This window comes from Arvicanthis niloticus, chromosome 12, assembly GCF_011762505.2.
Source record: "Arvicanthis niloticus isolate mArvNil1 chromosome 12, mArvNil1.pat.X, whole genome shotgun sequence".
Lineage (NCBI taxonomy): Eukaryota > Metazoa > Chordata > Mammalia > Rodentia > Muridae > Arvicanthis > Arvicanthis niloticus.
The window spans coordinates 34,128,249-34,154,476 of NC_047669.1; the positions used below are offsets into that span (position 1 = coordinate 34,128,249).

General features: G+C 39.9%; 1 protein-coding gene across 1 annotated transcript in view; it reads left to right on the forward strand.

Moving 5' to 3' along the window:
• Positions 1-26,228, forward strand: part of Morc1 (MORC family CW-type zinc finger 1) — a 172,805-nt gene that overhangs the window by 137,702 nt on the left and 8,875 nt on the right. The window contains exons 21-23 of the mRNA XM_034515577.2: positions 17,332-17,401; positions 20,229-20,295; positions 23,265-23,414. Coding sequence (XP_034371468.1) covers positions 17,332-17,401; positions 20,229-20,295; positions 23,265-23,414 — 287 coding nt within the window. The remainder of the gene's footprint in view (positions 1-17,331; positions 17,402-20,228; positions 20,296-23,264; positions 23,415-26,228) is intronic.

The window sequence follows — 26,228 nt, forward strand, 5'->3', positions numbered from 1 at the left end:
ACTTGTTGGACATGAGGCAGGATAGCAGCCAGTGCTAACAGTTGTACAAGAGGTTGTTACTTAAGGGAGAAAAATTAGCTACAACACAAGACACTCTCCCTTCACCTACCATGCTACTATTTATTATTTTAGTGAGCTTAATTGATTGTGGAACCTAGGGCCTTATTCCCAAGTATAATAGATGAGATGTATGGTGTGTTCAGCCCACCATAGAAAGCCTTTACCTCATGCCTGGCTGTGCTCTACTGTACTGGTATCATGTTGTCTAGGGAACAATTTCATTCTCATTAGCATATTTTTCCTCGACTGTGTTAATAATGTCTACCTACTTGCCTTTAGACAAGATTCATTTTCACAGTAGGGCACTTAATTTTCCTCCCTTCTAACTCTGAGTACCTCACTGGCTCTTGAATTGACAGTTTTCCAAGCTCAAGTGAAATGATGATAGCACTAATTGCCCTGCACATTGTAATTCATCTTCACTGTTGCTTAGGATTCAGTCACGTGATCATGTGTCCTCCCATGTGACCTCACTGTTGGGGCTCAGTGTTCTAACAGTTTCATCTATTAGCCTAACGTCTTCCTTTTTCTCTCCCTGAAGTCTGTTTCCGTTTCTTTTTTTTCTTTTTTTTCTTGAACATAGATCTTTTCCTACACGATATGTTTGATTATAGTTTTCCCTTCCCCAGCTCCTCTCAGTTTCTTCCTACCACCTCTTTCATCTAGAGCCACACCCTTTCTTTCTCTAGTTAGAAAAAAAGGGGCATCTAAGAATAGAAATAAAATAAAAATAAGATAAAACAAAACCAAGTTGGAATAGAACTAAACGAACTAACAGAGGCAATAGCCAAGGGAGGAGGGATGGATGGGACCATGAGAACACATACAGAGCAGAGACACACACATTTGCATACTCAGGAATTCCTTAAAAACATAAAATCCATGATATATACACAAAAGATCTGTAAGGTTAAAAAAACAAGTGTAGGCACAACATTATGAGACAAACAACTTCCAGAGATGTGGTTGAGTTTCTTTGTGTTGTCTGCTGTTGGGCACGGGCCCTGCCCTGGCGAGTATTTTCAGTGTCCTCCTTTCCTCTTTCTGTGTCACTTGTAACAGTCCCTCACTTTACTCTCTAGGTCTTGGGCTCATTTCCTTTGTGTGCAGTTGCTTTGGGCCGTTGTCACTGCCACAACGTTTTTAATTTATGCTTGGCCTTTCAGCCAGTGTAGGCCGTTCATTTTTCTGAGTCCATGCAATGAATGTTAGTTCACACAATGTTCATGGTTGGACCTTGCATATCTTTCAGAGGTACAGAAGTTTCCAACTGGAAAATTATTGAGCTTGAAACACTTTCTAGACATTGAAAAAACTCCCCTGAAAATAATGAAGAGTTTTCCAGAAGACATCATAATCCACTTTCAAATGTGCTAGTTAGCCTTCCAGTGCAGTTGATGTGGGACTCTTCATGTAAACTTCAGCAAACTTCTTTGTTATTCTCCACAATTCTATTAGCCCAGGCATCATCTTGGCAATTTGGGGAAACTAGGATGATCCAGATTTATCATTTCTGTTCCTGTAAACCTGAATTGTTCTCACATTTTGGTGTGTGTTGTGGCGGGGGGGGGGGGGGCAAGGAATGTGGGTGTGTCTGTGTGTTTTACTGAAATCACTTCTCTTTTCTGTGTGGCCAGGATGAAATCTGGGGGGAGGTTCTACCCCTAAGTCACTTCATCTAGTCTTCTTGATGGTCCGAGGAGTAGTATTTTCATTCCCACTTCACAGAGGAGGAGAATAAAAGATCTCCCAAGGCCACACTGCTGGAGGGCCTCACTCTGAACCTCAGCTGTCCAATGGTGACTCCTGCTCCTTCTTTAAGGGCTCATTGTGACTTCTTGCTTTCTCTGTAGTAACTGATCAGTTATCAAAGCAGCCTCTTCCTCTTGGATCAGCTGAGACAAACCAATCTTCTATATTCAAACATGAGGAATCCAAGAAATACCCAAGTAGTATATTGATTCATATTAAGAATTTGGGGCTAAATGACTTCCAAAATTGTATAGATGAGCATCTACAGGCCAGAATCTTGAATTGATTTTTAAGAGCCAAACCATCTAAAAACTGGTATGTGTATACACACATACACACGCACACACATGAAATCCTGCCATTGGTAGCAACATGCATTCAGCTGGAGGATACTAAATTATATGGAACATGCCAGACTTCAAAGACAAACCGTATGTGTATCTCCCTACTTGTTTCTGGAGGCTGAAACAGGTGACCACATAGATGTCAGTAGAAAGGGTAGAAGGAGAGAAAAGGGGCAGATAATGACTACTAAAACACATTTCTAAAAGGAGACATGGTCTTAGGTTGTATAATGCAGACGAGAACTACAGTCTACAAGACTTATTCATACTATACTTGAAAATAACTGCGGAAAACTTCAGAGGTTACCAACCCAGAATATTTTAGAATATGGAAATGCTAATTACCATGAGGTGTCATTCCACATTCCATACCTGCATTGAACTTTGGTATTGTTCCCATAGGTAAGAATAGTACTTATATCCCAATTAAAAACTTTTAATGACCAATCCACAGCGGGCTAGAGAGATGACTCAATGGTCAAGAGGACTTGTTCCTGCAGGATATGCAAATTCAATCCCAGCACCGATGTCAGTTGTGAGCTCCCCACATCTCTAGCCCCAGGGGATCTGACCTCCATGGGCATGGGCCACACACACACACACATATGCTTCCTATGTATACACATAGGCTTTGCGTTCTCTTACCTTTTGAAAATTCATTACTTCCTTATTTCCTCACATCCATCGATGAATACTTGATATTCTGACCTGTTTTCTGTCTCAAGCATTTCCAAACTTATGTGTAAAGTTCTGATTTGCCTTACTTAATCGCAGTTGGGAAAGAAGTAAAAGCTATTTTATTGTATCCAACTATGCCAACATCTGTCAATACTACCAAAGTCTGGGTAAACATTGTATTTCCTGTTACTGCTCATAGTGTTACATCCCTGCCAAGGACTTATCTATATTCAAGTAAAAACTCCTGCACATTGCTGTGTGATAAACTGGCAATTTGACTCCAGACTTCAGCCAAAAATTTGGGACTTGGGTTCCGTCCCCAAGAACTGGGACTGAACCTGGTTGTGTCAGTCTCCCATGCCCTGCCACTGCACTCAAAAGTGAGGTATTTTGAGTCTGAGTAGCTCTTACTTCATCATGCATAACAGAAGCAACATAAGAAAAAGGAGTGATGGGAAGAGAATAGCAAGCAGCCTATCAAAGAGTTACAAGTTCTTTTAAGTCACACCACAAACTAACTTCCCTAGCGGCTCTTTGCTTAAAGCCAACGGTGTATTCAGGTTGTCATCCCAACAGATGGTTGCGAAGATAAATGATAAGTGCGAAGAAAGCTCAGTTTGAAAATAACTTCAAGTTTGAGAAATTGTGTAAGAATGATTTTCTGATCCTCAAATGAGAGGGACAGAAGAACAAACTTCGAAATATGCATGTGCATGCCTTCATTTACCTTTCTGAGCTAAACATTCCAGATTAATGAAGAAATTTTATGATTCTAATATGGATGAATGGTTATTCTTTTCTCATTTCTGTCTTCACCTAGCAGCTGTCTTCAGTTGCTACTGTGAATGTGTGAAGCAGACATAGTTTGCTAAAAACATGTGCCGATATCTTTCTACCATGGTTACATATGGATGGTTTAGATTTAAAATAATGAGATATTATATAACCTTAAAAAAAGTATTGTCCTATATCAGCAGTCTTCATGGCCGGCATGAATTGGGCTGAGATTACTTTTTATATTTGTTTATTATCTGTGTACTTATTTATTATATGTGCACATGCCTTCATGTTATATATGTGTGCCTTGTGTATATGCAGGAGTAAGAGGAAGTCAGAAGGAGCATCAGATGCCCTGGCACTACAGTCATAGGTGGTTGTAAGCTGGCATCTGACTGCTGTAAACTGAATTCCAGGCTTCTGAAAGGGCAACAAATACCCTTGATGTTGAGCTTTTTCTTCCAGCCTCTTACATAGCCTTTTTGATCAGACTGACTTTAACTTGCTGTCCTCTACAGATACCTCTCTGTGGATCAGGTCTTGAGAACTGACTGGCATATGAATTTATCATCTGTGTTCAAAGCAACATGCTCTGCCCTCCTTTTTGATGAATACTTGATATTCTGACCTGTCTTCTGTCTCAGGCATTTCCAAACTTAAGAGTTCTGTCAACACAATTCTGTCTTCAAAAGCTTGATGGCTAGGTCATTCTGGCAGAAATATTTTTAAGAGTCAATGAAGTCTTAGATGTTTGGGAAAGATGTAAGCACCAGTGTTCAGAGCAGAGTTCAACACAGTTTGGGACCCAGGAAAGATCGGTGAATAAAGGAATGAGTGGATGGAGTCATCTGTCTGGGTCAGAGCCAAACTAAGCCTCAAAGACACCTGGTTTGCTCTTCCTTTCAGTCCTCCTTTCAGAGGGGCCACTTGCGGCTGCTTGAGAAAGCACCAGGAACATTTGAATGCCTAGGACCAGTGACAGAGTTTCCATATAAAAACCAACAGACACTTGGTGAGCTGCCGCGTTCAACTAGACTTTGTTTATGGTAGTTAAAATCTAACCCAAAGGACAACCGGAAACAACTGCAGCTAAATTTTGGACATCTGTGTTATATGGCAAGGATCATAGAAGGGTGACTAACCCAAAATCATATAAAGAAAAAGAATAGCAAAGAGCCCACCTCTGATGTGTTCGCCCTGTTCCTACGAAGTTTTCATAAGAAACTTCACTGGTGTCGCTGTAACATACACAGAATTCTACAGTGACAAGGTTTCAGAACATTGAAGTTACCTTCATTTCGAAAGAGGACCATTTCTTAATCAGCCTTCCTAGATGCCTTATTGTGAACCAGAAAAGTATGAGGATTGTTTCTAACACTACCAAAATATTTCTGAGGAATTCTGTCATAAGATATAGTCCAGAGATGCCCAAGGGCTTTGAGAAAAATTATACTCAGCCTGTCCTGGGTCATCCATCAGCAGACTGGCAGACTGCATAGACAGCCACAAGATGAATTTGTGAGCCTTGCAAAGGAGCATCTCATGGGTGACTTAGACTGAATTTAAGTATTAGGGATCTGTGAGTGAACTACCAACCACCAAGAGTCAAATCATGGAGGCAAATTTACTAAGCTTTATTTTGGCAGAGATTGTGAGGGTCAATAAAAAGATATAGTACATAACATTATCCCTAAAGGAAAGGGAAAAGTAACAGGCACCCATACTCATATCCCATGAGGAGCATTGTATTATGGGAAGAAGCCAGGCTGTAGCTTAAGAGACACTGCTACTAGAGAAACTAAGGAGAAACTAGAAAAGTTTCAAATGAAAACCTACACACTGCTTGAGAGCTTTATCACATTTTGACCTGCTGTGGTTTTTATTTTGTAAATAAAGTAGTATTACACCTACTGCCATGGTTGCTACATGGATGCATGGGATAATTGGTTGTGATGAAATGAAAATAATTCTGTGTAAAATGAAACATGTCTCTTAAAGCCACCTTTGGTAATTTGGAAGGAGGCAGATTCGCTCTGTATTGTGTACTCTAGAAGAAGGGAGCAGAAAAAGCAAAGTTCATCAGGGAGACTATGGGATGGAGCAGGGGCAGGGTGTGACCCCAGAAGCTGTGAGTCCTGAACCTGAAAACCAGAAAGGCTAAATGGGAAATGTCAGTCATGGATGAATCAGGTGTTCGTGGCCCAGCAAACTTCTGCTGCAGCCCTCTGTACCTATGAAGTAGATGTTTGATGGCAATTTTTAGTTGATCTATAGTTTTGCTAAATGGAAATGTTTCCTTTGTTAATACAATTCTCAGGGTGTGTGTTTGTTTGTTTTTTGGTAGACAGCTTTGTTTTGTGGGAACTCAACCAAATTATGAATTCTGCTGTGCTGTGTCACAGCAGGAATTGAAAACATATGAATAATAATAAATAATAATAACAGTGATAAAGAATCAAGGCTGCTGCATGTTCTAGTGTTCTCCAAGTCATAGTTGTTTGGCTACTAAGGACAATAGCATTAGTATATATTCATAGTCACTGTTGAGAAGAAGGAAGAATGACTGTGTGCTAGAGAAATGCAAAAGACTCTTTAAGGAACAAGACATATTTGTCTTTTAAAATGGATACAAAATTTAAGATAGGTGAAAAGCAAAGAGACATTGCAAGTAGAACCCCTCTCTCTTCTCTCTCTCTCTCTCCATATATATACGTATATGTGTATGTATGTGTATATGTATACATACGTACACATATACACACACATGCAGACACATGCACACACACATGGACAAAGTTACCAAGCAGGACTTTCTATGATTTTTCTAGGGAATTCCTGGTTGAACTGAGCTGAGCTGGCATCTATGGAGTTCTTTTTTGGGTTTTGTTTGTTTGGTTTTTGTTTTTGTTTTTGGTTTTTTTTTTTTTTTTTTTTTTTGCTTTTTTATCTTTATTAGATATTTTATTTACATTTCAGATGCCATCCCCTTTCCCCATTTCCCCTCCCTAGAAAACCCCTATCCCATCTCACCTTCTCCTTTTTGCTTTTATACTATTTTTTTTTAATGTTAATCAAAGGCTTTACAAGTTTGGTAACGCTCAATAACAAGATGCCTATACAATCAGAAGTGTAATCCAATACCCAACCTAGATATACCAACTACCTTTGACTGGCAGAGACATGCGAACATCTGCCTTCATGTTGTCCAACCCCCTCTTGTCACCTAGCTCCTCTTCTCCTTCTCCCCCTCCTCTCCTTACTCCTCCTCTTCCTCTCCTTATTCCTCCCACCTTAGCTCCTCCTACATATCACCCTTCCTGTTACAATAAAATTTTTCTCTTAAAATACAATTAGAGCATAACTATACCAATTTGTGTGAGTAAGGTACAAGATAGAACTAATACCCAGTCCATCATTTTGTTGACTAAGCAGAACCTCTGTCATCTCTCCTAACTAAAAGACTTAGTTCTGAACCTGGCTTTTTTCTTGGCTTTAAAATGAATGTCAGCTGAAAACTATCCTCTCAAATCTTTTCTCTCAAACTAAATAGCCGGGATTGGCTATGAGACTATAAGTCTTCAACACTGTCAGAAATCCAGAATAACTGAGTTAACTGAAATTATGGGAAGCACGAAGCATAGCTTCTAAAACTTAGCCAAATTATAGAGACCACTGAACACCTGGACAGTCCTTATACTACAAAACGTTGGAGCATCTGATCTTCAGCCTTATGGCCCAGGATCATCTGACAAACCTAGTGGTGCAGAATTATTAAGGGCTGATTACTCTGTCTTGGCAGATATAATTAGTCAACTATTACACAAGTGTGTCCTTTGCTGGACAGTGATTTGTCTGTAAGTGAAAAGAGGCAATTCTTGCCTAGTGGCTGTCTCACCATAACTGGAGTAATTCCAAAGATGTTCAATTTCTTCTTAGAATTCAAGACAGGAAGCTGTCAGAAGCAGATAGGTCTCTAATCAAAATGAACATTAATACAAAAATATTTGTAATGTCAATTCTGTGGACTTCTGATGTTTTGAAAACCAACTATCCATGTAAGGCAATCTGAACTGTTGTGTGTTAACTCCTCTCAACTATTTCTAAAGAAAATATAGAAAACATCTTAACAATGAACTCAGAGCCATGAATTTGCTATAGGCCCTTAACTCATAGTCTAACCATCTGAAATCAGTTAGAAAAGTTAAAGAAGGACTGGGCTTAAGCCTTGTATTCCTAAATGTGTTATATAGGCATAATGCCTATGAGAGTAACAATATTAATTTCACTTTTATATTAGTAAGAAGCTCATGCCAATGAAAACCTTAAATTTGAAATCAAAGTAAATTCTGTACCACTTAAGAAATTATAACTTCATCTTAATAACAATTATACATATTTCTACCAATAGGTTATGGCTATGCAATAAATCCTAACTAATCTTCCCTGTTCCAACAAAAGCACTACTTTTTTCTAGAAAGACAGCCCAATATTAACCACCTCAGTCCCCAAGCCCCGAGAATAGGGACACCGACTCTTCATTAACTTCTTCAAGCTGCTTATGGGCATTGAGATATTAGAAGAGGGGCAGGGGCAAGAGTAAATTGATAAGCCTCTGATGTCTGTGTCTTCACTGCATCCAGCTGGAATTCCAGGACATCAGAGGTTTGAGCAGGTCTGCTCAATTCGCTTGATGAGTAGATACACTGAGGCTGTGTATTCTGCAATATATAATTCTCAAAACAAATTTTAGTATCAAGATAATTGTTTGTCTGAATTCTGGAATCTAGTCTTCTGGCAGCCTGCCTCTGTCATGTCTATTCCACATAATTGTGGGAGTTTTCATGAGGGTGTGCTCCTACCATCCTTCCATTCCCTCCTCCCTGCTCTTGAATTTCCCAACACTAGGGAATCCAAACTTCGAGGCACCAAGGCTGTCCAGTTCCACTGATGCCTAACCCCTTACCCCATCCATCCCCTCTCCTCCAATTACTATGACAGTGTGCTCCCACCATCCTCCCATTCCTGCCTCCTTGCTCTCGAAATTCCCCAACACTAGGGAATCCAAATTTTTAGGCACCAAGGCTGTCCATGTCCACTGATGCCTGATGAGACCACCCTCAACTACCTATACAGGTGGAGCCATGAGTCCCTCCCTTTGTGTTCTTGGGCTGGAGATTTTAGAATGGCTACTCAGGCTTGTTTCTTAGGACCATTTCCTTGAAAAATTGTTTTCCAGCCTTTCACTCTAAGGTAAAGTCTGTCTTTGTCACTCAGGCAGGTTTCCTGTATGCAGCAAAATGCTGGGTTCTGTTATGTATCCAGTCAATTAGCCTATGTCTTTTAATTGGGAAATTGAGTCCATTGATGTTAAGAGATATTAAGGAACAGTGATTGTTGCTTCCTGTTATTTTTGTTATTAAAGTTGGAATAATCTTTGTGTGGCTATCTTCTTTTGGATTTGTTGGAAGAAGATTACTTTCTTTCTCTTTCTAGAGTATAATTTCCCTCTTTGTATTGGAGCTTTCGTGCTATTATCTTTTGTAATGCTGGGTTTGTAGAAAAATACTGTATAAATTTGGTTTTCTCGTGCAATATCTTGGTTTCTCCAACTATGGTAATTGAGAGTTTTGCTGGGTATAGTAGTCTGGGCTGGCATTTGTGTTCTCTTAGGGTCTGTATGACATCTGACCAGCATCTTCTAGCTTTTATAGTATCTGGTGAGAAGTCTGGTATAATTCTGATAGGTCTGCCTTTATATGTTACTTGGCCTTTCTCCCTTACTGCATTTAATATTCTTTCTTTGTTTTGTGCACTTGGTGTTTTGATTATTATATGACAGGAGGTATTTCTTTTCTGGTCTAGTCTATTTGGCATTCTGTAGGCTTCTTGTATGTTTATGGGCATCTCTTTTTTAGATTAGGGAAGTTTTCTTCTATAATTTTGTTGAAGATATTTATTGGCCCTTTAAGTTGGGAATCTTCACTCTCATCTATAACTATTTCCTTAGGTTTGGTCTTCTCATTGTGTCCTGGATTTCTTGGATGTTCTGTGTTAAGAAATTTTTGCATTTTGCATTTTCTTTTACAGTTGTGTCCATATTTTCTATGGTATCTTCTGCACCTGAGATTCTCTATTCTTTCTCTTGTATTCTGTTGGTGATGCTTGCATCTGTGACTCCTGATTTCTTTCCTAGGTTTTCTATCTCCAGGGTAGTCTCCCTTTGTGATTTCTTGATTGTTTCTACTTCCATTTTTATGTCCTGAATGGTTTTGTTCAATTCCTTTACCAGTTTGGCTGTGTTTTCTTGTAATTTTTAAGGGATTTTTGTGTTTCCTCTTTAAGGGCTGCTACCTGTTTACCTGTGTTCTCAAATTCTTTGAGAGTGTTATTTATGTCCTTCTTAAAGTCCTCTATCATCATCATTAGAAGTGATTTTAAATCTGAATGTTGCTTTCCTGGTGATATGGGGACTTCAGGACTTTCTAGTGTGGAAGAACTAGGTTCTAATGATGCCAAGTACCCTGGGTTGCTGATGCTTGTGTTCTTACGCTTGCCCTTTGCCATCTGGATCTCCTTAGTGGTACCTGCCCTGTCCCTGACTGGAGCCTGTCTTTCCTATTATCTTGGTTGTATCAGAACTGTGTGGGGTGGGTGTTACTACTGGGGTTAGAGCTGGGGCTCAAGATCTGCTCAGTGCTCAGGTGCAGACCGGAAGCAATTAGTGCTCCAGGCCAGGCGTGACTTCCTGGGTCCTAGTGAGTCCCAGTTACTCCATTTTAGGTGGGTGTTGCTGTCTCCTTACCTGTTATACTGCCTGGGTTTAGAACTTCTGAGAGGCCTGCTTCCTCTGGGTTCTGTGAGCTTAAGGGCAGAGCTGCCGCCCAGGGTTTTGCTCAGTGCTCGGCCCCAGAGCGGATCTGTGGAGTTCTTAACACATCTACTCATTCCTCTCCTTGCCTTCCAACACTTTCATAATAAATATTAATTGAACAAAATATAAAAATAGAACATATCTGGTAATGTAAGTTCTGCAAAAGCAAAACAAAACAGGTAAAAAAAATTGTGTGAACTGCAGCTTTCTTTGTGATTTCTAATTCCTGGTCTTTATTTTGCACAGTCCCTACCACCATTATCAAACAGCACACATGTCATTTCAAGATTTTGTATATTGTTAACTATTGCCCTAGATATTGAGGATCTGGCAGAGAAAAGGTTGTTACGGCAGTGCTCATTCTTTTTTCTTATGAAGGTGAGATTCTGTGCTATGATGGAGGGCTCAGTAAAGAAACTGTTGAACTGACCACTCTGTGGATGGGAAAAGAAATGTTAATTCTAAACTGCTAGAGCTGTGGGGTGGGGTGCAGGACCAGGAAAATAATGAAGGGGATAGAATGAGAATCTAGGAGGAGAGAAGTCTGTGACCTGAAACAGCCTGAGAGCTTATGGATACAGAAGAAAACCAAGACATATTGGCAGGGGGAAGGGAGATGGGAGGAGGTGGCTGCAAAGGGGAGATGGAAGGAAAGTGGCAGAAAACGTGAACCAGGTGGTCAGCTTATGCAAGGTCTTATGTTCCTCTTTCTCATCAGTTTTTCTTCATCCTACCTTGGGGCTTGGTTGCAGTTCAAACTCAACTTTCGGGACATATAACAAAACACTAACTATGAAGAGGGAAAACATCCTGTTGAATTGGAAGAAGGGCATTTACTTATCCAATATCTGTCTTAAGTTTTTGACAGTAATATGCACCCAGTGGGGGCAAAGGCACAAAGGAAGAGAAGGAAAGAAAACTAATGATGCCACCCAGTCGCAACATTTAAATCAGGTGCTGCACAGCTGGTTCCCCTTGTCCTCTCTAACATAGTCTGGGCTTATTGGTCTTCTGACATAGAGACTTTACAAAGTGAGCGAGTGATCCTGTAACTGGCCTGCCTGGCAGGAATAAATACATTCTGAAGAGACTCTTGCTTCCCTCTAGAGCATCAGAAAGAATGGACTCCCGGAAATTTGAATTTCCCTAGAAATCTCCTGCTAAGAGAGGAAATGGCTAAAGTCCAGGGTAAATCTCCTGAGAGAGCTTGGCTCTTGGAGAAAGATTTAAAATTCTTTGTCAGATAACCTTGAAAGAAAGACTCAGGGCCGAGACAGCAGAAGGCAGGGTACTGTGCCTTACTGGAGTGTTTAGTTATACTATTTCATGCTTCCTGTTTTAAAGCTTACCCTTATGTCAGGACCCCAGAGATGGGCTTGAGATGAGACCAGATCTCTTTGTTCCTCCTTCATAATATGGCTACATTAAATAAATCTCCCCCTTTTCCTAATTTTTTTCTTTTCTTTTTTACTTTTTACTATTAATTTTGTTTTGTTTTATTTTTTTTTCGAGACAGGGTTTCTCTGTGTAGCCCTGGCTGTCCTGGAACTCACTCTGTAGACCCAGGCTGGCCTCGAACTCAGAAATCCACCTGCCTCTGCCTCCCAAGTGCTGGGATTAAAGGCATGCGCCACCACGGCCAGGGTAATTTGGTCTTTTGATCTTTTAATTTTTTTCTCCCATTCTCTCTGCCTCTCTTTTTGTTGTTCATTTTTGTTTTTTGAGACAGGCTTTCACTATTTAGCCTTAGACCAGGTTGGCCTTGGATTCATCCAGACTCTTCTCCCTGTACCTCAAGTGGGATGCTGGTTTTAAAGGCATGCCCCAGGACCCTTAGCCTAATTTGGCCTTGTTAGGTGACTTACTGAAAAGGACAGGTAGTTAAACCCAGGAAGAAAACTGCCTTCAGCAAGTTGACCCCAAGTGGACAGAAAAGATGGCAGTTCCTAGCAGCTGCTGGAGTCTTTATTCTCCAGGGACATTTTCCTGTTCATCCCATTTTTTTGCTTCTTTTACCTCTACTTGTTGAAGCAGAACCAAACACAAACTTTAGAACTTTCTTCTGGAGTCTCAAGAAAGTCCAGCCCTTGGTAAGTTTCTCTTTGGTCAGTATACCTCTGACATTGCTTCTCTGTTTGCTTTGGGGTTCTTTAAAGCAGTTTCAGGATCTTTTGAAACATTTGGAGTGGCTGACATTTGATGACTGGCTGTATCTCTTGGAATTCTGTTGTATGGGGACTGTTATTGTTAAATAGAGAAACATAAAATCTCAGTTGCATTCAGAACCCGTACTTGCAATGTTAATTCCAAAGATTCAAAGAGAAAGACCACCGACCCAAATCAACACAGCCAACTTAAAGCAAAGAGTTAATTAAGGCAAGATTTTTATTCATGTATAAGGCTGCCTCCCCCTAATGCAGGGTTTGAGAGATCAGCCCTTAATGTGAGGAAGACAAGACTTTTATAGCTCAGGGATAAGGGATTTTTTAAATGGCAGATTTGGTGGGCAAAATAGGCAGTATTACAGGAGCAGAACATAAACATAATAAGTTAGTCATAACAACCTCCTGAAACAAAGACATGATTGCAAAGTGACCATAATAAAGTAGTTACAACAACCTTCTGAAACAGTGGCAGGGCTGCAAGATGATTTTGAAACAAAAACATGGTTGCCGTTTCCTGGAACACACAGTACAGAACTATTTGTAGTCAATGTTATAAGTGGGGTATAGCTTAATCCTTGAGAAACAGAGGTTTAGTCATAAACAGGAATGAATCTAGTTTGTCTTTGCTATAATATGGCTTTCAAGCCTCAGATGGAGGCAGGCTGTTTCATCATTGAAACCATGACTGGCCACGTTTCCAATTGGAGGCTTCATAGGGAAAGCACATTTCATGACAAATGTACAGACATGTGTCAGTGTTGAGCTGTTATAATGTTTTGCATCAGAATAATTGCTGAGACATAATACATTGTGTTATATGTAATGTCTCACAGTTCAGTATTTTAATATGTAAATATGTTTCAGGGGAGTCACGGTTTCTTTGGGGGTTCTTAGTCTTGATGTGAGAATTTGGAAATAGAAAGAAACTCGAGGTCACTTAGTTTGAAAGTAAACAAAACAGTTAGACTTGGAAGTAGAGTTTGTACAACATTTGTGGAGGAGCAGAAATCTTCAAAGTATGGACAAAAATGCACAGTGTCAGCATAGACGAGCTTGGGAGTTAGAGCCATAGAAAAAAAATAGAATAAGAAAGATGACATGTTAGGGTTTTGCTCTTGCTATTGTTATTTGTTTTTGTTCTGTTTTCCTTGGAGCTCAAGAGAATAGTCAAGCTTACCAGTAAAGACCGTAAATAACTGTCTTATGGGAAGGGTCAGCAGTAGGTAATGAATGGTACCACCACTGAGTACATTGGAACATCAAGTTGCCATCCCAGATAGGAGCGATAGAATTCAGATTCTATTCCTGTGGAAAGGAGAAGTAGTTTTTTCTTAAAGGGCCTTGGGTAAGCCCTAATACCTCTACCCTTCTTTCTCTCATATGCTATTTTGGATCTTGAGAAGGGGCTACTGTTACTTTCTCTTCTGTGTGTAGTTTTGTCAGGGAGATTCTACTTTCTTAGGGTCCAGCCTTTCTGTAGCAGCATAGCCAATGAAGAGGACATACATGTCTCTTTAGAGACATGTATTTATACCAACCACAGGCTAGCCACAGGATTATGCTGATCCATTAAGTCTTACCTTCCTTGTTGCAAACAAGATTGAAGCCGAGACGCCTTTAAACTCATGCCAAGATTAACTGTAATCTCATTTAACATTTGGGAGATGTTATCTGTCTTATTATTTAAGTGAAAATCAGAGCAGATATTACCAAACTGCAGAGTGCAAACCATAGTCCAGCTACTGAAGAAAATAAGGAAACATTGAAAAGACAGATTTCTTGTGTCACCCTGAGCAACTTCGGACCCTCTAAACAAAACTGTATTGTGAGAGAAGATAATGTCTTACTGAAACAGATGTCTTGAGTATTACTTAGAGAAAAGTAGAGTAGGCAGTGAGTTTTAATTTTTTCCTATACTTTAAATATAAATAAGAAAAATAAACCAGGCATAGTGGCATATATATTTAGTTCTGTCACTAAAGAGGCAGAGGCCACTCAAGAGGTGGATGTGTGACTTCAAGGATAGCCTGATCTATACAGAGGAAGTGCCACAGTGAAACATTGTCTCAAGAAACCAAACCAAACAAAGGAATAAATAAAATAGGTATCTGAAGTCGTATGGCTTTCTAGGGGAGACAGCCCCAACAATACTGCCCTCACAATAGAATGAATAACAGAATTAAAAAAAATAACTTTATGAGTCTGTGTTAAGAACACTAACATATGAAGTCCTTTGTGGGCCATGATACCACTGGGGTGCAAATTGGTGTCCATGGCTCTGTTTGCCCTGGAGGGTGTATTGATGTCTTTGGCCTGTTCTGCCACTGGGGGTTATGCTGGTGTCCATGACCCATGTTGTAGCAGACAGCCATGTTGATGAATGTGGTTTTTACTGCCACCAGAGATCCTGCTGAGGTCCATGGCACATGATGATGGTAGAGACCATGTGGAAGTCTATAATCCATGCTTCTACTGACTAAAAAGATCAAGGAAGGTACTTTTGCTGTGATATCAATGACTGCAGACTCACAGTTGAGAAAGAGGGATGTAGAAGGCTTCTGTGACAACCACTATCCCCATTCTGCAACCCAACCCCCACAAAAGTAACAGCCTAGAAAGGAAACCATTAAAGACAATTCTTAAAAATTGTGATAAGGACGTTGAAGTATGGCTCTCCACAATTGAGGGCTTCTGGCAGGCAGGGGAGGATGTGAGGAAAGACTTGGGTTTTTGTTTTGTTTTGTTTTGTTTTGTTTTGTTTTGTTTTGTTTTGTTTTAAGGGCTAGGAGTTTGCCCATGGTCCAATGAGTATATGGACAACACAAATTGGACATGTAGAGTTGTTTCTTCTTCCTCTTTGTCTTTGTCTTTGTCTTTCTCTTTCTCTTTCTTTTTCTCCTCCTCTTCCTCCTCCTCTTCCTCTTCTTCCTCTTCCTCCTCCTCTTCCTCCTCCTCCTCCTCCTCCTTCCTTTGGAGTAGAGAAGTTATAAGGATTGGGGTGGACCTGGGAGGACTGGAAAGTGAGTGAGATCAGGTAGCATGATGTGAAATTCCCAAATAATCAGTAAAATTATTATGCTGGGGGAGGGGAGGAGCACTAATGAGAAGTGTTCTTGCTAAGAGTAGTGCCAGTTTTGTTCAGATTGGATGCTTCCTCTGGACAAGGTCTTGTCTTATTTCATGATAAGCCAAGTTACCAAGGAAAATTGATACACATGACCAGATTCATCACACATTAAAATAAAGTGCTGATATTCAAAGGCATGCAGAGTTGTCCTAAGATTGTTTTACAGTCACTCCTAACTGCTGTGGACAATATGCTACTTACAACCTGCTCCAAGCTGTTCAGTCTAAGCATAGTGAAGCTTAGTATCGTGTAGCTTTTCTTTATACAGTAGAGAAAAACGTTAATTTTATGTGATGTCAGAAATATAGGAATATTGAAAGTCACTTTCAAGATTTTCACAAAGTGAACCTCAGAAATGTGCATTTTCATTTCTTTTCCTGGAGAATTCAGATAGTTACAGTGTAAGCGTGAAAATATTTTAAATGCTCTACAGTAGCTGAAAAGCGACAGTTTCCCCTGCCCAGGAGGCTCTTCTTTCTGTTTGAATGGAATAGCAAGGGGCAATGATGGACAGCTATAGTTACTCAGTTGCTAGGCTACAGGTGTGCCTATTAACCTGCTTCCAGACAGTGTGGTTTCCAAAGTGTTGTGCAGAAATTTATCTTTGTTTCCTGGTAGAGGGGAAAAGACAGTTTGACATCCTCTTCTTCTGGCTGTGTTTGGTTAGCAGGTGTGTATGGATGAGGAAGGCTAAAGAAACTCTCAGGATGAAGAACAAGCTGCCTCCCCCATGCCTCACAGCTTGTGTCTTAGTGTGTGCATGGGATACAGGATAGAGTCTCCACAACAAAAGACAGGGTGGAACTTTGCCTTCTTTCTGTTTTCCCAATCTTTTAAGTCCGTCAATTTTTTTAACTACTTATTTTTCTACCTTGATAAAATTTACAACATATTTAAAGGCATCATACTGAGGTTTTTTTTCCCATTTGAAGATTACATTCAAGGGAAAACTTGAACTGTCTTCTGGAAATGTAAGTTTGTTTCCACTGAGCCCTGTAAATGGGATCCTGAGAATTCCCTGTGTGATGATAGGTGAGGTTTACAAATGTAAGGAATGTTATTCCTCACCCCCACCTCACATATCTCCTTCATAGAGATCTGCCTGCCTCTGCCTCTGCCTCTGGAGTACTAGAATTAAAGGTGGGCCCCACCCCAGCAAGCAACCTCCATCAATTTTCTTGCACTGATGCTGAACTCCTACTTTGCCTCAGCTGTGTGATGAACCTCGTCTAAACCACATGTTTCTTCCCAGTGAATCAAATACTTGACTCATTTACTATTACAACCATATATAAGATCCATTTGAGAAATAAATAGGTCTTTAAAAAAGTCTATAGCAAGTGAGTGTACTGTTGCAAAGGTGGTCGTCCTGGAGGGGCTGACTACCATGGCTGTCTCCAGTGACCATTCACTGCCTCAAAAACCTAATCATAGTTCGATGCTGATAATCCTCATGGTCTCCCATCTGGGATGTGAACACCGCTTTTCAAGCCTTTGCTCTACTCTGTCCTTTGTCCTGTGTGTTTGCAGTTTTAAATGTAGAACTTGTTTTTTCAGGTTTGGGATAAAGGCAACACCAAGGTCTCACTGAAACAAGAAAAAGAGGACGTGCCCCTCAAAAAGACAGGTAAAACAAAGTAGAAAGCTCTAGAGATGATGCTGTTTTCAGTCTTTGCTTGCCCGGACAGAAATTTGGACTTGAATAAGCTTGTTCTAGAACAGCGGTTTTCAACCTATGGGCTGAGACCCCTTTGGGGTCATATATCAGATATCTTACATATCAGATACTTACATTACAACTCATAATAGTAGCAACATTACAGTTAGGAATAATTTTATGGTTGGCATTACTGCATGAGAAGCTATATTAATGGGTCTCAATATTAGGAAGGTTGAGATCCACTGTTCTAGAAGAATGAGAAAGGATGGAAGGAGACTATGCTTTTGACAGTACGAAGATACCCTCTGTCTGGGAACAGTGTTCCCCACACTGCCCCATTATCTTCAACTTCCACAGGCTTGGGCCAGACCACATTGAATTCTCTTTGGAAAAGAGTTTTTTTGGGGATTCAGACTTGAAACAAAAGGCCAAGATGCATATTTTACATACCAAAGTGCACCTGGCCTTGAGGTTCTCCCAGCATCCCTCAGTCCCTACCTGTTACAGGGTATGGTTGGTGTATGTGCCCTCTGCCCTGAGCTTTCCAGCAGAGACATTGGGCACCCCCTTCCCTAGAAGCAGACAGTTTGCTCTCTCTCTCTCTCTCCCTCTCCCACTCTCCCATCTCTGTGAATATCTTTGTCTTTTTGTGTGTCTGTCTGTCTTTGTCTCAGTCTCTTCTTTCTCTGCATATGTGTTCTCTCTTTTTCTTCCCTCTCCTCTGTCTCCCTCCCCATAGCAACTTCCCTGATCCCCTCCTATGTGGTCAGTGAACTCACCAGAGAGCTGCTTCCCCATAAACCTGCCCCTTTAAATACTCTACTCTGGCTTGACTCATGTCACCAGTGGAGAATAACTTAACAATTTTCATAATCTGTTTTAAAATTATAATGTTTCCCCCAGGTCTCAGTCTTCTATTCTCCTTCCCCCTTTTCTAATTTCTCCAAGACCTCCAAGAATATCCCAACAAATCTATTCATCTATTTCAAATTCATTTCAGATGAGATTTGAACTTACAGCAGAAAGTTGTCATCTAGCAATGTTGAAGCCAGCAAAAATCTCCATGGACAGTTTTCCCATCAGTACATTATGAGTAGCCATTCCTCGTCAGTACAGGATTTGTGTCCCATTCTTTTTTTCACACTCCATCACTGGCTCCAGGCAACACACACGAAACTTACTTTCACCATCAGTGTTGTCATCTTTGGTTGGTTGGTTGTTTTTGTTTCGAGACAGGATCCCACTATGTAGGCCTGGCTGGCCTGGAATGAGCTGTGATAACAGACTAGCTCCAGATTACAGAGCTCTATTTGCCACCTCCGCCTCCTCCTCCTGAGTGCTGGGATTAAAGGTCACTACCATGCCCAGCAATTGTCCTTGTTATAAGCTAAGTATCAGTATCTTTCTTAGTCTCCTTGTTTGGTGACCTTCAGCCAACATACTTGACTGTCATTCCTAGCATTTTTTTTGTCTTTTTTTCTCTTCCATCCACACCATCATTTTGCAGTCAGTTTCCTCTGCAACCTCTTCTTCCTGGCATCCCTGTTGCCCCAGTAACACCATCTTCCTGGCATCCCCTGTTGCTTCCATAACCTTATCAGCTATTTACTCACAACCTCACTTTTGAACTCAGCAGCAAGACCCTAAGAAATCCACAGTTTTTCCTTTTCATCTGAATTAGAATGATTTTTAATTCTACAACAAGGAAATTTTTTGGTAATGGTCTCTAAATTTTAAAGCCAACATCTTAATTTTGGTGCCAGTTTTTCACAGAGGTTTCCAACCACTACTTTGTCATCAAGTGTGGTTCCAATTGGTGATACAAAAATTATTAATATAATTTTGATCACTTAACTTCAAATACTCATTCGTGGTTTGGCCAGAATGAATTTTGAAATATTTCCAATGATTGTCATTATGGACTAGTTGACTGTTGTTAAATTGTTTTACTTTGAATACAAGTCAGCAGGCAATGCTATTGGTGCCAAGCGAGCACTTGGAGAGCCTGTACATCCATTAGTTCCTTTTGTGTTTTCCTTAAGGGAAGTTGGCTGGTCCTCATCATTTACCCATCATCTAAACCTTCCCCTGTTGCTCTCCTATTCTACATGGCCTTCAGTAGCAATAAACAAGCATGGTGGTTAATTCTGTGAAACAAAAGTGCCAGGACAGTCATAACAAGGAAATACTGAGCAGGATGAAAGCAGCACACTCAGCTACTTCATGAACAGTAATGCAGTTCCACACAGAAATTATAGACTAAAATGGCCAACCTCTCTCAAACTACAATTCTGAGTCTCCCTGAATGGACAGATCTTCTAGAAACTGCAGACTTCTTCCTGCTTTACAGTTCAATCTTCTATTGGAGACTCAGTTTTTATCCAGATTTATCAGAACTCTTTGAACCTGAATCAAAAGGACAGAGTAGCATGTGAGAGGAAAGACAGGTGGGTCGTTTGAGGGGAAGGATAGTGAGAGCTAATTTAAATGGACTGTGTCAGCTTTCCACACACTTGTAGCAAGCATACGAAAACATTACAGAAGAGAGGTTGCAGACGTTCTTAGATCATTATTACACTCATATATACTCCATTAAAATTTTTATAAATTACCTTAAGAATGGGTTATAAATTGCCTTGAAATTGGCATAATTTACAAATGGGTGTTTAACACATATTCAGATTCTACACAGGTAGTTAATGAGCTGGCGTTTCTTTTTTTCTTTCTTTTTTCTTTTTTGCTATAATTTATAGTACGCTCATAAGCCTGATATTTTGTCTGTGTTCTTTTGAAGACAAACAAGAGCTGTGTGATGATGCTCCAGTAGCAAAAGGAAATTCTTCAGCACTTCACTGGAAAAGGTGTGTACACTATAATTATACCGATTCCAAACGAGCGTAATTATGCCGCTGAGAAGTAATTATCAGTGTGTAAGTAGAAAAAGACAGGAAATAATAGCAACAAAGGCAATTAAGAATGACACCCAATCTTACAACAGAGAGCCGAAAGGATAGAAATTTTCCCTTTCCGCAAACCTTTTTGTTTCTTTTGTGAGGATTTGAGAATAGTGAAAGGGAGCAGGCTTCACTTCCTGTTCACACTAGCTGACCATCTCAAATTACTGTATTGTCACCAAAGAAGTGAGAGTCACACACATACAAGGGGAAAGTATGAAATCATAGGACTAGCGTTTTTCTTGGTAGCTCATTAGCTTATTGTCAAACATACTTATAATTATTTAATCTTTGCATTCTGGAATTTCCTTGACATGAGAATTCTGCCATTCCTAAAACCAAGTAGATATTGTGGATATACATAGTGGGGTTAAAAGGCTGGTTTTGAGAAAACGGGCTCTTCTGCTTCCTGCACTCTCCTGGCTCTTTTGCTGATTCTATGTCCCCCATCTTTGCACTGCAGTTCATTGAATTAAAGGCAAGGGAGGCAACAGAGCTGTTTTTCTGACATCACTCCAGTGTGCATGTCCAACTCTGCCTGACTACTCAGAAGCCTGTCCTAGCCCTGTCACTTTGATGTTGACATTTAAATTTCCCCAAGGCACACATCACCCTTCCTGTACCCCTCCTTTTAGCCTCTACTTCGTTCCCCAGGAGTTCTAAATTATTTACAATGTAGACATCCTTCTCTGTACTTAGATATTTGGATGCCCTCTGCCAGCCTGTTTACCATCAGCTCCCCTTCCATTATAGTTGGGTCTCAGGTCAACATTCTCTTCCATGGGGACCTCCTAGCTGTTCTAGACAAATGTGGATAACCACAGAGTCCCTGGTATAGAAACTGGGTACATGGCAATTCCTTCAGCTTCAAGGTTATTTGCTAAACACATGACCATTTCCATTGTATCTTGCTTTGCTATTCCATGCCTTTTCCATGAGAAATAAACTTAACACCATAAGAATCTGCCTTTTCATCCCCATGTCTCTAAGTAGCTAGACAGATGCTTATCCATAGTGGGCACTTGATGTTTATTTGAATAAAAGATTTAGTTTTCCACCAGTGCTAGCCTTGTCATGAAAAAGACTTTAATATAGATTTGTTAAAATATGAGTTAAAACCTAAGATAGAGCCAGATACTAGAATGTACATAAGTTCATGTGTGTGTGTGTGTGTGTGTGTGTGTTTATTATGTGAGTATATGACTTTTAGTTCTTGAGGTTTATTTTAACACCATTGACCTAGCCTTGGTGGTGATGGTACATGCCTTTAATCTAAGCACTTGGGAGGCACAGGCAAACAGATTTCTTGAATTGGAGGACAGCCTGGTCTACAGAGCCAGTTTCAGGACAGCCAGGGCTACACAAAGAAAGAAAGAAAAAAAGAAAGACAGACAGACAATAAATACACACACACAAATGAAAAAAAAAAAAAAAAAAAAACCAACAACAAGCAACCAAAGAGACAAAAGCCCTATTGACTTAGTATAAAATGAATGTTAGACCTATAATCAAACTAAAACAACCTTAATGGAAGAAACTGATCAAATTCAGAAGTTATGGTAGCTATGATAAAGACGATTATAATAACAGTACTTATTAAGATAGTTTGCTGAGAACTTAATCCTCGGTACTGAACTAAACCAGTTATATATTTCATTTAACCCCTCAGTATACTAATGCGAGGTACTCCCATGATCAGTTGTTTCCCCTAGTGCTTAGCATGCTAGGCGGCGCTATACTACTGAGAAATGTCTCCAGCCCTGTGAACATTTGACAGAAGAAATGCTGTTCTGGGATCTGGCCTAAAATATTTTACCCTTACTGTCAACACCAGAGGCAATTTCCAGCACTTTTTAAAATGCTTTAAAAAATATTAAAATGTCAATATACAGGAGATTATAATTAATGATCATTTGGATATTGTATATATACTCTTTAACAGATGACTAAGCATTAGTTTATATAATATTCTGCATCTTAAAATGGATGGGTGATGCTTAATGCTAAAGAACAGTTGCCAGTAGAGGCACCTTGCTCTTTATATAAACTATTACCTGTTCTTAAAGGCCTTCCCCGTATGATCAGACAAAACTCTTCAAAGCAGAGGTTTACAGGTGTCAGTGTGAAGGGATTTAAAAAAAATCTTTCTTGCTACTTGAAAATAAAAGTGCTTCATCTGCTCTCTCTACCCATCTGACCTCTGTCCACCTCCACCTGCCTCATTCCACCAGTTTTGGTATCTTGAACTGTTGTCTGGCAACCATGCCCAAAGCTTTGGTCTTGTCTCTTGCTTCACTCTTTCATTGCACCCTCCTGTGACTGATACCCCAGGATCATTAACTCTTTCTTACCCCAAGACAGTCTTCCCTCAGATCTTCACTAGAAATTTCTCTTTCCACCTTTGGCCCTTCTACATTTTGTTGTTATGAATCTTTGCACGTATAAACTAGAACATAAGTCTCTTCCTGCAGAGAAAAGGTGAGTGGGATATGACTCTCTATTGCTGACTAGGTGTGATAGCATACACGTATAATCCCAACATTTGGGAAGTGGGCAAGAAGAGCAGCAGTTCAAGACCATCAGCTATATAGTAAGTTCAAGTCCAACCTGGTTTAGATAAGGTACTGTCTCAAACAGTCCTGAATAATTAGGAAATTGTCACAAATTTTGTTTAATCAATGCTATCTCAAAACCTTGAAGCCATGCATAAAAATAAATTATTATTACTACAAGACTTTTGTACAATCACATATGCAGAAACTCTGAGTATTACATCGATGCCTGTCCTTTTCTTTCATTGTGTATTAAGAATTCATGGGAATGTTTCTGAAATGGGTGGAATCTAACATAGTTATTCTTGACATTATAAATCCCAGCTTGCCCAGGGTCCAAATGGAAGATTTAAGTTCACATTCTGGACACAAAGTCAGCTCTCTGAATGGTGCTTGTCAGTTTCCCTCTTCACTGATGCCTTCTCGAAGCATGTCTGTGGAGGAAACAGCAAGAAAACTGCTCTGTAATCTAAGGTAAAAATAATTCCTAATTTTCCTACATGCTCTGTTGAATCTTTAAAGTAAGCAGAGACAAACCCTGTTTTGTTTTATTTTGCCTTCCTGCCGATTGGGGATGTTTTTTTTAATACATTCAATGGAATGATTTTATGACCTATTTCCTTAACTATATTCAGTTAGATACACCACAAATTAATAGTCCCTTGAAAGACTTGTGGTCACTAACTGCCTATTGTTATGGGGCCCAGCAGTATGATGGATATACACACATAGGCTACTCTTTCCTTGAATTTAATAAAGAAGTTTTTTTATTGAATTTCATATTTTTTCTACTCACAAAGACCTGAATGACATTCTCATGGCCTTTGAAAAGTATTTTTGTGGTTTTAGATAAGAAACTTACAGAAGAAAACTGAGTTTTACTCTTTGGTTGGTTGAATTTGGACATTTGTAGACATGGTTACTCAAGGAATTTAGATGTCATAATCTCAGCTCTTAAAGGAAAAACTGGGAAGGAGCAATGATTCTGGGTTTCTCTGAATGAAATAGATACAGGAGATGGCTTTACTGTCAATACCATGTAAAGCTGTTCAGAAGTGTGTTCTCAGAAACCTGTCATGAGGGGGCAGTGTAGGAGTAAGAGTCCAGTTCACATAGTGAGAACTATCAATTTTGTTGGGTTCAAGGACTTGTTGAGTTAGGTGAGGGGCTTTGAGCCACGAAGAACACAAAACCTACCCTCCCTGGAGTGGCATTACCCTAAGGCTTTGATTTTCTTATCAAATGAATGAATTCCCTTGAAGACGGTAGTTCTCAAAGAGTAGACAGTAGAAGGAAAGGAGAAAGGGAGAAAAGCCAGCCATGGCTTCTGCTAACACCCAAGTGTCCTAAGTGTGAAAGGAGACGAAGAGCCACTGTAGACCCAGACTCTTTTATGCAGCTATACAGAGCACCTGTGGCAGCATTAGGAGCTGAAGGGCTACATTTATTTGGATGTGGCGGCTGTCCTTCAGGAGTCATGTCTAACAGCAGTCCTGTTCCAGGAGAGTGAAGAACATTTGGTTTTATGTTATGGGACAAGATTGATAGTATGGCAAACCACTAGCACTAAGTTCCTCATTAGCTGTGCTAAGCACCCATAGTACCTGAGTTGGCAACCCTACAGTCATCTAGAAAGGAGACAGAAATAGGGCATACCCAACTGTGTACAGATGTTAAAAGACTGTAAAGGCCACTAGTCAAATGACTTTGGATGGATGGGTGGATGGATGTCATATTGCTAAGCCTACCAGCGGAATGTCTGAAGAATGAGCTGTCCCTGTAGTGCTTATTCCTTTGCCAGTATTTTCCAGAGGATCATTTATTTCTTACCCTTTGCTTTGTGGTTAACTGGCTATAGATTTAGCCTGGTTTATTTACTGATATTAAAGTCAGGCCATATCAACTGGTTACTCAGAGTTGATAGTATGCAATCAATTACACACACACACACACACACACACACACACACACCTGTATATATGCACCTGTATATATCTGAATAAATATATGAAGATCATTTAAAATGTGTGAATACAATTACATAATAAGTGATTCAGGAAATTGTTGAAAGTAAATCAGAATTTCTTGATAATAATAATTACTATTTTGTGCCTTTATAATATTTTAGATATCTGTCCAAGAATTATTTTGAATTAAAACCATGGATAGGTGGGTATCTTCCTTGGCACTCTACACTGAGGCTAAGAAAGATCTGCCCGAGTGTGTTGTTAACAGAGGTTGAATGTGTTGTTACTTAACTTTTTTGGGGGGGGGGTTGCATAAACATTCTTTTCAGATATACCGTCATTCTTATTTTTCACTTGACTAGTCTTTTTTCTTTATGTCAATGCAACACTGGTACTATTAATTTTAACGAGTTCCATGTGATCAAAAGGGGGCAATGCGATTGCGTGTACTAAGACATGAAACTGCATCTACTTCTATTGTTAGCCACCAATGGCATATTAAACCTTCCCAGAAACCATCTCCCTAGTGAACACATAGACTCATCAGTGCCCAAAATCATCATATTGAGCACTGATTCTTAAGGTGTTTTCTGGCATGATTGCAGGCACAACTCCTTTAGGGGTCCCCAGTGGATTATAGACTGCCTGTGTCTGGTGAAGGAAACCTGAAATTGGATAGGCTGAGAGAGGTTAGATATGATAAGCTCTTGAACCAAAGAAAACATCCTTAAAGGATACCATAGGAGAAAGGGACCCGTGCTAGTAACTGAAGGAAGTTTTACAAATTGTTAAATAGTTATAATTGAACTTACAGGAATGAACTTTAGTTACTTTTTTCCTTTTCTGTGTTTGACTTTTGGGGGTGATGAATTAATTTTGCAGAAAAATCGGGTCTGTGTGTGTGTGTCTAGAGACAGCAGATTGTTGTATCACTTATCATCTTTCTGTCTGGTCAGTCTGTGGAACGGAATTCCCAAGGGAGGAGCTCTTTAGCCACACCTTGCTTTAGAAAGACACAAAAGGCTGAACATAGTGAGTGCATCAGAAAAAAAAAAAGCCCACACAATTTTCAGATTACAGATGTGCTGGCTGTACATTCACAGATTCTATTTTCTCCCAGAAATGAAATATGCATTATGAATACAATTAATCCCAGAAAAATATGATACATTCTGGCAAAATAAAAGACCCTCAGACCAGGGGATACCTTGGTCTGGGAAAACTAAGATCCATATGCGAGATTTCTTTTTTGGTCTTCTTTGAGACATGGTCTCATTATGTGGCTCAAGATGGTCTTGAAGTCAATCTTCCTGCCTTAGTT